General features: G+C 38.2%; 1 protein-coding gene across 3 annotated transcripts in view; it reads left to right on the plus strand.

The window, feature by feature from the left end:
* Positions 1-15,524, plus strand: part of KNTC1 (kinetochore associated 1) — a 75,607-nt gene that overhangs the window by 26,258 nt on the left and 33,825 nt on the right. For all 3 annotated transcript variants that reach the window (XM_073881233.1, XM_025889645.2, XM_073881234.1), the window contains exons 21-33: positions 2,238-2,349; positions 3,152-3,295; positions 3,487-3,543; positions 3,637-3,738; positions 6,364-6,483; positions 6,576-6,719; positions 7,226-7,324; positions 7,947-8,050; positions 8,461-8,560; positions 9,162-9,296; positions 10,686-10,805; positions 12,579-12,651; positions 13,258-13,325. In XM_073881233.1, coding sequence (XP_073737334.1) covers positions 2,238-2,349; positions 3,152-3,295; positions 3,487-3,543; positions 3,637-3,738; positions 6,364-6,483; positions 6,576-6,719; positions 7,226-7,324; positions 7,947-8,050; positions 8,461-8,560; positions 9,162-9,296; positions 10,686-10,805; positions 12,579-12,651; positions 13,258-13,325 — 1,378 coding nt within the window. The remainder of the gene's footprint in view (positions 1-2,237; positions 2,350-3,151; positions 3,296-3,486; positions 3,544-3,636; positions 3,739-6,363; positions 6,484-6,575; positions 6,720-7,225; positions 7,325-7,946; positions 8,051-8,460; positions 8,561-9,161; positions 9,297-10,685; positions 10,806-12,578; positions 12,652-13,257; positions 13,326-15,524) is intronic.

Below are 15,524 nucleotides of genomic sequence, written 5' to 3' on the forward strand. Positions count from 1 at the left end.
ATACAATGTTACTGATTTTGAAGATGGAAGAAGGGACAGCAAGCTGGGGAATATGGGTGGTCTCTAGAGGCTGAAAAAGGCAAGAGACTCTTCCCTAGAGACTCCATAAAGGAACACCTCTGCCAACACCTTGACTTTGACCCACTGAGAACACTTATTGGACTTTTAACGCACAAACCTGTAAGATAATAAATTTCTGTGGTCTTAAGTAGTTAACTTTGTGGTAATCTGTTACAGCAGCAACTAGAAACAATCTTCACTGGTTTTCTTATTTTGAGATTTGATTCAAGTATATGTTTTAATTCCTTCAAACCAATATTTTCCTAAGTTTTTTTGTTTGTTTCTTTGTGTTTTTATTCCTACTCTTTTTTTTTTTAATTAAATTCAATTAATTAACTTAAAATGTATTATTTGTTTCAGGGAGTACAGGTCTGTGATTCATCAGTCTTACATAACACCCAGCAGTCACCACAACACATACCCTCCCCAATGTCCATCATCAAGCCACCCGATCCCCCCACCCCCCTCCCCTCCAGCAACGCTCAGTTTGTTTCCTAAGATTTAAGAGTCTCTTACAGTTTGTCTCCCTCTCTGGTTTTGTCCTGTTTCATTTTTTCCTCTCTTCCCCTATGATCCTCTACCTTCTTTCTTAAATCCTGCGTATCAGTGAGATTATATGATAATTCTCTTTCTCTGATTGACTTATTTAGCTTAGCATAGTACCCTCTAGTTCCATCCACATCGTTGCAAATGGCAAGATTTCATTTCTTCTGATGGCTGAGTAGTGTTCCATTGTATAGATAGACCACATCAACCTTACCCATTCATCTGTTGAGGGACATCTGGGCTCTTCCCATAGTTTGGCTATTGTGGACAGTGCTGCTATAAACATTGGGGTGCAGGTGCCCCTTTGGATCACCACATCTGTATCTTTGGGGTAGTATCTTACCCAGTTTAAAGAAATGTTATTTTGGGGGCACCTGAGTGGCTGAGTTGGTTAAGCGTATGACTCTTGATCTTGGCTTGGGTTGTGATCTCAGGGTTGTGAGTTTGGGCCCTGCGTCACACTTCTCGCTCAGTGCTGAGTCTGCTTGAGATTCTCTCCCTCTCCCTCTGCCCGTACCCCTGCTTGTATGCATACAACTCTCTAATAAAGATATAAAATCTTTTTTAAAAATCCTTTTTTATTAGGATTTTAAATTTTTACTTATTTATTATTTTATTGGGAGTATGCTGAACTGAAGATCAATTTGGGGAGAACCAGCATCTTTACAGTATTGAATCTTCCAATTTAAGGACATTATGTGTCCTCCTCATTCTGTCCTTTTTTTATGTTCCTGAATGGTACCTACTCAGTTGTCTTTTTTTTTAATTTATTTTTTATTTTACTTATTTATTTATTTTTAAAGTTTCTATTTATTTATTTGACAGAGAGAGACACAACGAGAGAGGGAACACAAGCAGGGGGAGTGGGAGAGGGAGAAGCAGGCTCCCCACTGAGCAGGGAGCCCGATGCGGGGCTCGATCCCAGAACCTCAGGATCATGACCCAAGCCGAAGGCAGACGCCCAAAGACTGAGCCTCCCAGGCGCCCCTATTTTATTTATTTTGGAGGGGGGGAGATGGACAAGCAGACTCCCCGCTGAGTGCAGAGCCCAACGCAGGGCTCAATCCCAAGACCCTGAGATCATGCGTGACCTGAGCCAAAGTGAAGAGTTAGATACTTAACTGACTGAGCCACCCAGGCACCCCTCATTCATTTTAAAAACTTAAAATAATAGGAGTTCCAGGGTGGCTCGGTTGGTTAAGTATCTTACTTCAGCTCAGGTTGTGATCTTGGGGTCCTGCGATCGAGTTCTGCATCAATCTCTCTGCTCAGTGAGGAGTCTGCTTCGGCCTCTCCCTCTGTGCCTTCCTGGGCACTTGCTCTCACTTGCTTGCTCTCTCTCTCTCTCAAATAAATAAAATCTTAAAAAAAAAACTTGATTGCTTGTATATGCAGTGATTATCTCAGGAAGGACCTATAAGAAGAGATACAACTTTCAGGGAGGATGACAGGAGTTCTACAAGTCTGGGATAAGAAGGAAACTACTTTTTACTGTATAATCTTTGGAACTTTTTTAACTTTGAGGGGGGGAAACAACCCCAAACTACTAGTTAAAATGTCTAATGGTATCCACTTGTAACATTATGATCTTAATTTTTTTTTTAACTACTTTTCCTTCTCTGACTTTGCAGTGGTAGTTCTTGGATTGAATTTCTGCATAATGAAGATGACCTTAAGGATATCTTTTTACAGCTAAGAGAAGGAAACCTTGTTTGTGCACAGTACCTTTGGCTTCGACATCGGGTAATCTGTTTTGCATTTTGTTGTTAATGGCTTTATGGCTCCTGGGATAGGTGATTGAATCTGTTGTCTTCACGTGGATGAAGGGTGTCAGGTGTGATTGGGAAATGAAATGTTTGATAAAATTTTCCTGGTGATATTAAATTAGAGGTGAAGATGTCTTAGAAACGTGTTTTATCTCATTCAGAGCCTAACTCCTAAACTTAGGTCAAAAGGCAACATTTTGGGGCACTTGGCTGGCTCAGTTGGTGGAGCATTTGACTCTTGATCTCGGGGTTGTGGGTTCGAGCCCCACTTTGGGCACAGACATTACTTAAAAATAAAATCTTAAATAAAAAGGCTACGTGTTATTGAATGATTTATTGATGGGCTTTCTTAAGTAGTATTGGTGGAGAGGTGGTTCCTATTGCAGCTCAGACTGTTTAAAGGATTGCGCATTAGCACTTCTGCTCTTATTCCTTCAGCGTTGTCAGGTATCATTAGGTCCAAAAAGTGGTATCTTGGTGTGATGTCATTCATGGACACATTGCTTGTTAGGATTTGTACTATCAGCTCCTATTAGGTTTTCCTTCCTCTGCCAGTTCCACTGCCCCCTAATTTTTTAGTTGGTACTTGTTGCCGTGAGAGTTCATGGATTTGTGGCTGCCAAGGACTCATCGGTATAGAGTAAATCACCCTTAGTGCTTATAATTAAGACAGTAAAAAATATTTCTTGAAATGACTTCCTAACAAGTCTTTCCATTTTGGGAGGCTGTTATTTTCAATCTGTCTGATAGATCCTAATTTCTCACTCTGTATAATTTAGGCAAATTTTGAAAGCAAATTTGATGTGAAGATGCTTGAGAACTTGCTCAACTCAATTTCTACACCAGTCTCTTTGCAAAAGCTTTGCCCGTGGCTTAAAAATGATGTGATCCCATTTGTGAGAAGGGCTGTACCTGAAGGGCAGGTGAGTTGCCTTCATCATTTCCACTCTGGATGATTCAGGTCTAGCCTTTGCCTTATATCACTGAAGAGTAAATGGCCCTAACGCCAGGTAGTTCGTTCAGTGTCTCTGTCGAAATATTATCATGAGGGTTTTAAATTATTTCAGTGATTATCTGCTGAGGATTTTATTTTTAAATGATACGTCTGTTTCAGAAAATTCTTGCAAAATGGTTGGAACAGGCAGCCAGGAACCTTGAATTAACTGATAAGGTAATACCCAGTATAATTAGCACGGGAAAGATATTTCACACACTCCCAGTGGCATATAACATTACTTATAATGGTCTGTGTTACTCTTTAAAGGCAAATTGGCCCGAAAATGGACTTCAACTGGCGGAGGTATTTTTTACAGCAGAAAAACCAGATGAGTTGATGTTGATGTCCTGTTGGCATTGGATTTCCTTGGTATGATATAGAAAATGAATTTTCAGTAATAAAGCATTCAATTTATTTTAAAGGATTTGTGTACATGTACTTAGAAATACATCCACTTTTTAAATTTTCTGTGTGTTTTTTTATTGTGTACTTTTAAAATTCACAAAAAGAAAAATGTGCTTTTTTTCTTCCTGATATTCCTATCACAACTTCAGCCTATTTTAATGCTTTGTTTTTCTCTATTGAACCAACCAAATGGGAAACAATATGTAAACATACTCCTCAATAGTATAATTGAGATTTTCTGCATTGGCCGAAGTTCACAGTCCTTTAAAGGAATGAAATTTAATAATGCTTTAGGATTAGTTTTCAAGGACTTATTTAAACCAGCAAATCACTCCCAGTTCTGATTGCATTTCTTAGGCGTTCCAGTAGCCATTATGGCTTAAGAACTAGTGAATTTTTTAAAAAGATCAAATTAAAAAAAAAAATGCTGGGACTTTTTTGACTGAAAAAAATAGCAGTGCTAGAAAGGTTACTAAGCTCAGGAATACTGATGTTAATTTGAGGTTCATGAACTGGATTTATTATTTGGTTTCTAAATTTCTTAAGTTAATTTCTTTTTCCCTTTAAGTTTCTAAAAACTAGGGCGCCAGTGTGGCTCAGTTGGTTAAGCGACTGCCTTTGGCTCAGGTCATGATCCTGGAGTCCCGGGATCGAGTCCCACATCGGGCTCCCTGCTCAGCGGGGAGTCTGCTTCTCCCTCTGACCCTCTTCCCTCTCATGCTCTCTATCTCTCATTCTCTCTCTCAAATAAAATAAATAAAATCTTTAAAAAAAAGTTTCTAAAAACTAGAAAGCATTCATTATATTGAAAAAAAAGAAAAGTACATTCTTGTATTTTAAAGATTTTTTTTTTAATTTATTCATTTGAGACAGAGAGATATAGAGAGAGAGAGCGAGCATGAGCAGGGGGAGGTACAGAGGGAGAGGGAGAAGCAGGCTCTCTGCTGAGCAGGGAGCCGGATGTGGGACTTGATCCCAGGCCCCTCGGGATCATGACCTGAGCCAAAGGCAGAGGGTTAACCGTTTGAGCCACCCAGGTGCCCCCATTCTTGTATTTTAAAAAAGTTTGTTGGGGTGCCATAAATTAGTTTATAAACTAATATGTGAGACATCCCAATATGATCTCAAATCGGAAATATTAAGAACTTAAGTACCAGAAGGTAGAACTTATATAATAATATACATTATGAAATTGCACCTATTCCTTAAATTTCTAGAGCCTAAAAATAAATAATAATGTCCTCCTACTTTCTGATATAGCAGATTCCTGCCAATAATTGTACTTATTGGTTATACGCTGTTAAAAATTAAACAGGAATTTTTTCCATACTTAATTTAAAGCAGCATATTAATGTATATAATCAATATATATTATAATATATAATGTATATGATCATTATAATACATTTTTCCATAGAAGAGCTTTTTCCTCTTGCTATAAAACACTATTCTATCTTTTCCCTGTTAATTGTCTTTATCAAGGGGCGCCTGGGTGGCTTAGTCCTTAAGTGTCTGCCTTCAGCTCAGATCATGATCCCAGCATCCTGGGATCGAGCCCCACGTTGGGTTCCCTGCTCGGCGGAAAGCCTGCTTCTCCCTCTCCAGCTCCCCCTGCTTGTGTTCCCTCTCTCGCTGTCTCTCTCTGTCAAATAAATAAATAAAATCTTTAAAAAAAAATTCTTTATCAATATTGAAAATTCTGTTCCTTGTATATAAGTTTAGGAAATGTTACAGCTTTACATCTGGTCTTAATCTATATAGATGGGACATTGAGGGCCATCTAAATGATGTTTTTGTACCTAAGTATAAAATGTCACACTAACATTCAGGGGCACCTGGCTAGCTCAGTTGGTGGAGCGTGAGAGGGTTGTAGGTTCAAGCCCCACGTTAAGCGTAGAGATTACTTAAAAAATGAAATCTTCGGGGAGCCTGGGTGGCTTAGTCAGTTGAGTGTCCAACTCCTGATTTAAGCTCAGGTTGTGATCTCAGCGTTGTGAGATTGAGCCTTGTGTCAGGTTCCACACCGAGCATGGAACCTACCTAAGATTCTCTTTCTCCCTCTGCCCCTCCCCTCTAAAAAAAAATCTTAAAAGAAAAAAAATTACACTAACATTGAAGTTCTTTTTTTTCCTTTTTTAAAGACTTATTTATTTTAGAGAGAGAGCGCAAGCAGAGGAGAGGCAGAGGGAGAGGGAGAGAATCCTCAATCATACTCCCTGCTGAATGCAGAGCCCGTCTTGGGGCTCGATCCCAGGACCCTGAGATCACGACCTGAGCCAAAATCAAGAGTCAGATGCTTAACTGACTAAGCCACTCAGGTGCCCCTAACATCAAAGTTCATATAAATATATGTATATGTGTATATATATATATATATATATATTTTTTTTTTTTTAGGAAGAAAATTGGTTTTAGATTTCTGTTGGATTCTGATCTGTTAATTTGTACTAGTTAATGAATTAAAATTCTACAAAATTTAAAGGCATTAGGTGCAGATTTCCTCTTATGTACATAATCATGGTCATTTTTTATTTTATCTGAAATAATTCTGATTTTTTGTATATTTCCCGTCTCACACTTTTGTTTTAGAAGGATTATCAAAACACAGAGGAAGTATGTCAGCTAAGGACTTTGGTAAATAACTTGCAGGAGTTGATCACATTGCATAGGAAATACAACTGCAAATTGGCCCTCTCTGATTTCGAGAAGGTAAAAGCCTAGATTTATCAGAAGTGTTATTTTTTAATCACAGCCACTATGACTAGAACTTGCATCTAAGCCACCTTTCTCTTGGCATCCAGGAGAATACAACCACCATTGTGTTCCGCATGTTTGATAAAGTGTTAGCCCCAGAGCTGATTCCTTCCGTCTTAGAGAAGTTTATACGAGTTTACATGCGGGAACATGGCTTACAAGAGGAGGAACTTCTCCTGCTCTACATAGAGGTAACTTCTTTAGATCTGGTCTTTTCCCCTTGCATCTGTCTGTCAGTGGTTAAACATTTAACCCTATAAGGAATGTCATGTTTTACCACTGGGATATTTATGCAGCATATTGTATTTGTTAATGTGGCATAACTGTTACTGATTGACTGGTAACCTTGGGCAGAATGGGATAATATTAGGACTTTCTCCAAATGCTTATTGTGAAATAATAGGAGCATGAGCTCAATAGATGTGAGCAATTTTTGGTACACATTAATAAGCTGCAATCATCTCATTTGTAGATTCTTCAAGAATATTTCCTTCTTAAGTTTTCTGTACCATACAAAACTAAAAGCCAAGGCTTTGGCAATTTTGTGTTTTTTTGAGCACTGTAACATTCTTGGCTAAGTAGTTGGTTTTTTTTTTCCACATCCATAAAAGCTATTTATCTATATTTATATGTGTTTTTACTTTTTTTTTAGTGAGAGTTTTAAATTAAAAAAATATATATGTTTATCCCCTTTTAGGATTTATTGAAGAGATGTAGCTCGAAGTCCACATCACTCTTTGAAACTGCATGGGAAGCAAAAGCCATGGCAGTAATAGGATGTTTGTCGGACACAGATGTAAGTAAATAGTGACCATGTCGATTTTCCTTTTGAGCAACACATCTTTTCTTAAAACTTGTTCTCTGATCACAAAGGCAGTGCACATTTGTTAAGGAGAATTTGTGAAGTTTGGAAAAAGAATAAGAAAAAAAAAACCCATAATTCCATTATAGAAAGTAAGAAGTAAACATTTTCTCATTCCCATCCCTAGAAAAACTGCCATGGATGATTGGGTGCCTATATTTCTAGGTTTTTCTATGATTATACAAACATGGACACATTTTTTTAATCTGTTATAACATGCTTTTTTAGTGACTTCCCACTGTTACTGGTCACCATTATAAAATGTAAATAGAATCATGAAAAATAGTTTTAAACACAGAGACTAGAGACTGTAGAAAGGAATAGGGCTATATGACTTCACTTGCAGCCGAGAAAATCCTTTTCTGAGTTTCTCTAAATAATGAAATCGCTCTTGATGTGTGAGAATCAGAAGAAGCATAGACTTTTGCAGTCAGAGGAGATATTCTCAGAGTACCACAGAGTAGAGGTAAGTCCCCTGCTGTAGATGAGGCAGTGTCATTACTTTGCATGAAGCATGAATCCTGGCTCGTCACGGTCTGTGTGTGTGTCTTTGCAGCTCATCTTTGATGCTGTGCTTAAGATAATGTATGCGGCGGTGGTTCCGTGGAGCACAGCTGTGGAGCAGCTGGTGAGGCAGCACTTAGAAATGGACCATCCCAAGTAAGAGGACATTCTCCCAGAAAGTGGTGTTGGTGTTGGATAAGCCTCCTGTTTTCATCTGACATTCATTTATGCTTTATGCCCTTTACTGTGTCCCTTACTATTTCCTTTAAAAAAAAAAAATGAGACCATCCATGTTAATATCAACAAATTTTTCGGGCGCCCAGGTGGCTCAGTCAGTTGAGCATCTGTCTATTGATTTCGGCTCAGGTCGTGATCTCAGGGTCCTGGGATCAAGCCCCATGTCGGGCTCTGAGCTCAGCGCAGTCTGCTTGTCCCTCTCCCTCTGCGCTTCCCACCCCCCTCCCCACTCTTGTGCTAGCTTACTCGCTCTCTTGCTCTCTCAAAGAAATGAATAACTAAAATCTTTTTAAAAATCACTTAAAAAATATCAACAAATTTCCTTTTAGAGTCAAATTGTTGCAGGAAAGTTACAAACTAATGGAGATGAAAAAACTTTTACGAGGCTATGGAGTAAGGGAGGTGAACCTCTTAAACAAGGAAATCATGGTAAGTACAGTAGTTGAAGGGTCTTGAACTGTTCGATTCTGAGGGCAGCTTGGGAAATGTAATGAGGACTTTATTTTCTTAAAGGCTAACAGAGCTAGGTTTTCCACTACTATCCTTTTGTTAGATAGAGTGTGAATAGGCTGTTCAGGGGCGCCTGGCTGGGTCAGTAGGTGGAGTGTGCAACTCTTGATCTCAGAATCATGAGTTCAAGCCCTACACTGGGTGCAGAGATTACTTAAATAAAACTTAAGAAAATAATAAATATTTTTTAAAAATTGGGTATTCACTTGTTTATTAGGATAGTAAAGATAACAAATAAATACATTAAGAAGCTAAAGGAGTATATCAAATCATTCTGTTGTATACCTTAAATATATGCGGTGTTTGTCACTTATATGCCCAAATAAACCTGGGCGGGGGGGAGAAGGTAGACAGGACTTTCATAAAGTTCAGAATATAAATCATGTTTTAATTTTTCATACAGTTTAGTTTTTTTACAGCTTGATTATAATTTGATGAGTACTTTGCCTTTATGAACAAAGGATTTCTGGGTTCTCTGAGATTTCATAACAAAGAAATGTATATATTGTCTCTGTTTCAGAGGGTGGTCAGATACATTCTCAAGCAAGATGTCCCATCTTCTTTAGAAGATGCTTTGAAGGTGGCTCAAGCATATATGTTGCCTGACGATGAAATTTACAGTCTAAGGATTATTGACCTGATTGATAGAGAACAGGTATGAAATTTCTGTATTGTCCTTTCTTAGGTTCTTTGTTAAGTAAATATGTAAAAGCTCAAGTCAATCAAATTATCCAAATAGATTAGCACAAAAGAAAGTTATACCAAGGGGCACCTGGGTGGCTCAATCAGTTAAGCGTCACCTTCGGCTCATGACCCCAGGATCCTGGAATCGAGCTCCCTGCTCAGTGAGGAGTCTGCTTCTCCCTCTCCCTCTCCCACTATTTATGCTCTCTCTCTCACTCACTCTCTCTCAAATAAATAAGTAAAATCTTAAAAAAAAAAGTTATACCAAGATGAAAATATTGGATGTTAGATTGACCACATTCTTCAAATCTGTAGGTTCTTTAAAAATATTTTGTGACGGGCGCCTGGGTGGCTCAGTTGGTTAAGCGACTGCCTTCGGCTCAGGTCATGATCCTGGAGTCCTGGGATTGAGTCCCACATTGGGCTCCCTGCTCAGCAGGGAGTCTGCTTCTCCCTCTGACCCTCTTCCCTCTCGTGCTCTCTATCTCTCATTCTCTCTCTCTCAAATAAATAAAATCTTAAAAAAAAAATTTTTTGTGACTAGGGGCGCCTGGGTGGCTCAGTCGTTAAGTGTCTGCCTTCGGCTCAGGTCATGATCCCAGGGTCCTGGGATCGAGCCCCACATTGGGCTCCCTGCTCTTCGGGAAGCCTGCTTCTCCCTCTCCCACTCCCCCTACTTGTGTTCCCTCTCTCACTGTGTCTCTCTCTGTCAAATAAATAAAATCTTTAAAAAAAAACAAACATATTTTGTGACTAGCTGTTGTGCTTTCATACTCTTTGGTGTTTATGAAACATAGACTCATGTTTTATATATGCTGTAGTACCCTTTGATTCCAGAATAGGATGTGCATTTTCTTTTTGTATTTTAGATGTCTTTATTTTATTTTATTTATTTTTTTAAAGATTTTTATTTATTTGTCAGAGAAAGAGAGAGAGCACAAGCAGGGGGAGCAGTAGAGGGAGAGGGAGAAGCAGGCTCCTCACTGAGCAAGGAGACCGATGTGGGACTCGATCCCAGGACCCTGGGATCATGACCTGAGCCGAAGGCAGACGCTTAACGACTGAGCCACCCAGACGTCCCTAAATGTCTTTATTTTAATATAATTCTATAACCATGAGCATATTTAAGAATTACAAAATACAAAGGGTTATATTTGAATTTAATTTTGTTTGCTGTCATCAAAACCAGTTATCAGCTTTTTTAAAACATCAGACCATGTTCTGTTTTTTTTTAAATGCTGTCTTTTCACCTTTAAATAGAAAAAAGCAAGAGTTACGTCTAAACTGTCCTTTACAAGTACCAGCTGTTTTTTCTTCCTTTCAAACACTGTTTTTTCTTCCTTTCAAACACTGTTTATAGGGTGAAGACTGTGTCCTTCTGTTGAGGTCTTTGCCTCCTGCTGAAGCTGAGAAAACAGCAGAACGGGTAATCATATGGGCACAGTTGGCATTACAAGAAGAACCAGATGATTCTAAAGAGGTGAGATTTTCATTAAAATGTAGATAAATCCAATATTTATGGATAGTAATCAACAGGATAGAAAAGATAAATAAGCAGATAGGAATATCTTCTCTTCTCACTGCTAGAATGTCCTAATGTAAAAATCCCTGTGTAAATTTACTACATAGAAAAGAACCACATATGTCTGGCTTTGGAGTGATGGCTTGAGTCCCCACTGAATAATCTAGGATCTACAAACCAGAAGGATTAATTGAAGTAGTTGTTGTATACAAAGGGTTTTCCATAAAGCTTTGCAATACAAACATGTTTTGTGTTGTGTAAGACATAGTCATTACTGTCAAATAATAACGTCAGCCACATTCAGTCAATTAAGCATCCAACTCTTAGTTTTGGCTTAGGTCATGATCTCATGAGTCATGAGATGGAGCCCCACATCAGGCTCCAAGCTCAGCAGGGAGTCTGCTTGAAGATTCTCTCCCTCTGCCCTGCCCCCCAACTTGCTCATGGTCTCACTCTAAAATAAATAAATAAATAATTAAATCTTAAAAAGAAATATGTCAGCCACAGAACGCATAGATATCTAAGTAATCTTAGAACATTGAAACTTGAAACAATTTCAAGAGCGTCAGTTCTTTTTAGAGAGGTGAGGAACCAAATACCTAATTTATCCAGGGTAGTTGAGGTTTTTTTTTTTTTATCCTTTAGAGATAGACATCCCCAACCTGTCTCAGCAGTCCATCTCAGTAATTTTTTGCCTTTAGGGAAATGAGTTTGGTTATTTTGGAATCTAATATTTATTATGCTCTTATTATGCTGGAGGCCTTAGGTTAAATACTTTATTTATTTTTTTAAGATTTTATTTATTTGACAGAAACACAGCGAGAGAGGGAACACAAGCAGAGAGAGTAGGAGAGGGAGAAGCAGGCTTCCCGCTGAGCAGGGAGCCGGATGTAGGGCTTGATCCCAGGACCCTGGGATCATGACCTGAGCCGAATGCAGACGCTTAACGACTGAGCCACCCAGGTGTCCCTAGGTTAAATACTTTAAATGAATTGTCCAGTTCCTCTTCGCAACAAAGTTGTGAGATAGTTCCTATTGTCAACTCCTTATAGACTAAGTTCAGAAACTAACATTTTGAGTTAAGTGACTTTCGCAAGGTTATTACATAGTGGCAGAACCTCAACTCAAACTCTGTCTGATACCAGAGTCCATATTCTTAACTACCAGCTGTACCCCATAATGGAAATGTTTGAGTACTTTGTGTGGACCTGGCACTTCCAAAGCGTTTCATGTACACCACGTCTTTAATTAAAACTTTTCCTTCTTTGATTTTTCTTGTCTTTTTGTTTGTTTTAATCTTGTTGGTCTTGAAGATAATGATTATTTCTTAGACTTTCATTCTCTAAGCTTAAACAACTTCAGTTCTTTTTAACTTTTTCAGAGAACTTTGCCAAATGTTTTGTCAAATAATAAAAACTATTTAAAAAAAAAAGTGAAACCGAAGTGACTGTTAATTACACTGTAGCCAAAAGGTGATTTGGGAGATTTGCATATTCTTGGTATTTCTAAATCATATACCCAAGCGTTCATACTGGTGTTTTTCATGTTTACATTCTGTGTGTTTCAGTTATGATCCATTTCTCAGCTGCCTGACTCCCTCTAACATGGACCTCCCATTTCTTCAGCCATTTTTACTTTTTTTCCTGATTTTGTGGCTTTTATGTATTTGTATGTGTACTAGTGAAGTGGTGAATAAAGGAAGTAGATTTCATTTTCTACTTTTCTTTTTAGGACAAGACCTGGAGAATGTCCATAGCGAAGACATCCGTAGACATTCTTAAAATACTGTGTGACATCCGGAAAGGTAGATTGTACCTCTCTGCCCTCATCTTGGTTTTATTCTGAAGCTTGCCTTTTTCAGGAAGGAGCATCAGTGACGGGCCTTGTCCTTACCTCTGGTTTTCCTGGCTTTCATTGTCTTTGTTGATCCCACTCATTTTTCCTCATGAAAAGTCTTCCTTGCTTTATTCTTTTGATTACTAGTGTAAAAACAGAAGCATCTAAAATCAGCTTATCAACTTATATGCTTCAGTAAGCTATTTAAGGCTAGACTAGATTCTTTGGTGCCTTGCACTTATTGCTTATATTTCTCAGTTATTATTTGGCCACGATCAGGCGAAAACCTGTTTAAACTTGAACTTAAGTAAAACATTGACAAAGAAAGGCTCTTGGAGAAAAAAACTACAATTTATTTCAGAAAAATTGTCATTTCTCTTGTTACTCAAAAATCTCTCTTTTCTGCCTTCAGAAAGAATAATTAGATTTCTTTTTGTACTTAAATTCTGTTACCTCAAGCTTCTGAAAAGACTTGAGATAAGAAAACCATAGCCAATTAAAATTTTAGCTTTCAAAAATTCTGATAATATGGGAATTTGGATGTCTGCTATAACTTTAAAAAATTTAATTACAGACAATCTACAGAAGAAGGATGAATGTGAAGAAATTCTGAAACTATTTAAAGTTGTTGCTAGCTTACAGGTAAAGATGTTGGTATATTGAACATTATTACTTTACTAATTACATTACTAATTAGTGAATTTGACGTAAATGATTAGTCTGTCCTTAAATTTTTCGTTTCTTTTTTTTTTTTAAAGATTTTATTTATTTGAGAGAGAGCATGAGAGGGAGGAGGGTCAGAGGGAGAAGCAGACTCCCTGCTGAACAGGCTCCCAGGGAGCCCGATGCGGGATCGATGCGGGACTTGATCCTGGGACTCCAGGATCATGACCTGAGCCGAAGGCAGTCACTTAACCAACTGAGCCACCCAGGCGCCCCTGTCCTTAAAATTTTCTGTACTAGCCTTTGGGAATTATAAATACAGCATAATGGTTTTCCTTTTCTCTGTCTCGGTCATTTAAAAAACAACCTTATGGAAATATAATTCATATACCATACTATTTATCCATTTAAAGTATATAATTTGGGGCACCTGGGCGGCTCATTTGGTTAAGTGTCTGCCTTCAGCCCAGTCCCGCCTTGCGCTCCCTGCTCAGCGGGGAGCTTGCTTCTCACTCTCCCTCTGCCCCTCCCCCAGCTTGTGTTGTCGCTCTGCTCTCTCTCTCTCTCAAAAAAAAAAAAACTTCCATGAAAAAATAAAGTGTATAATTCATTGGTTTGGGTATATTACGAAGTTTTCATAGTTGTGGTAACAATGTAAAATTTGCCATTTTTACCATTTTTTAAATATATAGTTCAGTGGCATTAATTACAATGTTATATGACCTTCAACACTATCTGCTTTTCATCACCTCCAGCAGAAACTCTGCTTTTATGCATTTTATCCATTTTTATCCATTAAGCAGTAACTCCCCACTTCCCTTTCCCTCCAGCTTCTGGTAACCTCCGATCTACTTTCTGTCTCTGAATTTGCCTATTCTGTATATTTCCTGTACAAGTGGAAGCATACAATATTTGTCCTTTTGTGTCTGGCCTCTCTCAGGCAGCATGATGTTTTCAAGGTTCATCCACAGTGTAGCAGGTTTCAGTGCTTTGTTCCTTTTTCTGGCTGAATCATGTTCCACTATATGGATGGACCACATTTTGTTTATTCCTCTGTTGATGGACCCTTGGGTTGTTTCTACTTTTTGGCTTTTGTGAGTAGTGCTGCAGTGAGCATAGTGAGCTAATCACCTGAACCACTACTCATACCCCACCTGTTTTACCCCAGTACCCTTGCTTATTCTATTTGGCACTGTCTGAGCAGCAGTAAACAGTTAAAATAAGATCACTAAAAATATATATATATATATATATATATATCCTTTAAAAATCATGGAATATATTGACTCTACACAGAAGCTGCATTCCTTTGGGAAAAGATGCACACTGAAAAAAGAGTAACTGGGTACCTGGGTGGCTCAATTGGTTGGGCCACTGCCTTTGGCTCAGGTCATGATTCCGGGGTCCTGGGATCGAGTCCCATATCAGGCTCCCCCTGCTCTGCGGGGAGCCTGCTTCTCCCTCTCCCTCTGCCTGCTACTCGCCCTGCTTGTGCTCTCTCTCTTTCTTTGTCAAATAAATAAATAAAATCCTAAAAAAGAAAAAGGAGAAACCTCTTGGTTTAATCACTTCTATGTTTATCTTTGACTAGATTATATGTGGATGATACCTAATTCAAAAGGTTTTAAAAAATGGTTAAAATGGTAAGTTTTATGTCATGTATATTTTACCACAATAAAAAATAAACTTAATAAAACTCCGTACTGAGTCTTGTAAACAATAAGGAATTAATTCTTTGATCGAAAAAAAAGGTTTAAAAAAGTATGTGGTGCAAAACAAGTCTTCCTTCTATCCTGACACTCCTGCTTCTCCAGGTTCCCACATTAGGTGCCACTACCATCACCAGTTTCTTGTGTATTTTTCCAGAGACAGTCTATGGTTATATAAGCATAAACATTTCTGTGGTTCCTAGTAAGGCAGGAACTGCAACATATAATGAATCTTATCTGTAGTAAATATAGGAAATACTAAATGTATTTCTATAAATAAGTATTTCTACCTGATGCATCCCCTTTGGGAAAGATCACTGATATTTGGGGGGGAAACATCAGTTTCAAAATTTTACATTTTATAAAGAATGCACCATAAATTAAGTTATGCAACAGTCAAAAATAATATTTGTGATGAGGTGTCTGGGTGGCTCAGTTGGTTAAGCAACCACTCTTGATTTCGGCTCAG

This window comes from Callorhinus ursinus, unplaced genomic scaffold, assembly GCF_003265705.2.
Source record: "Callorhinus ursinus isolate GAN/ISIS: 27379988/994484 unplaced genomic scaffold, GSC_fseal_2.0 scaffold41, whole genome shotgun sequence".
Lineage (NCBI taxonomy): Eukaryota > Metazoa > Chordata > Mammalia > Carnivora > Otariidae > Callorhinus > Callorhinus ursinus.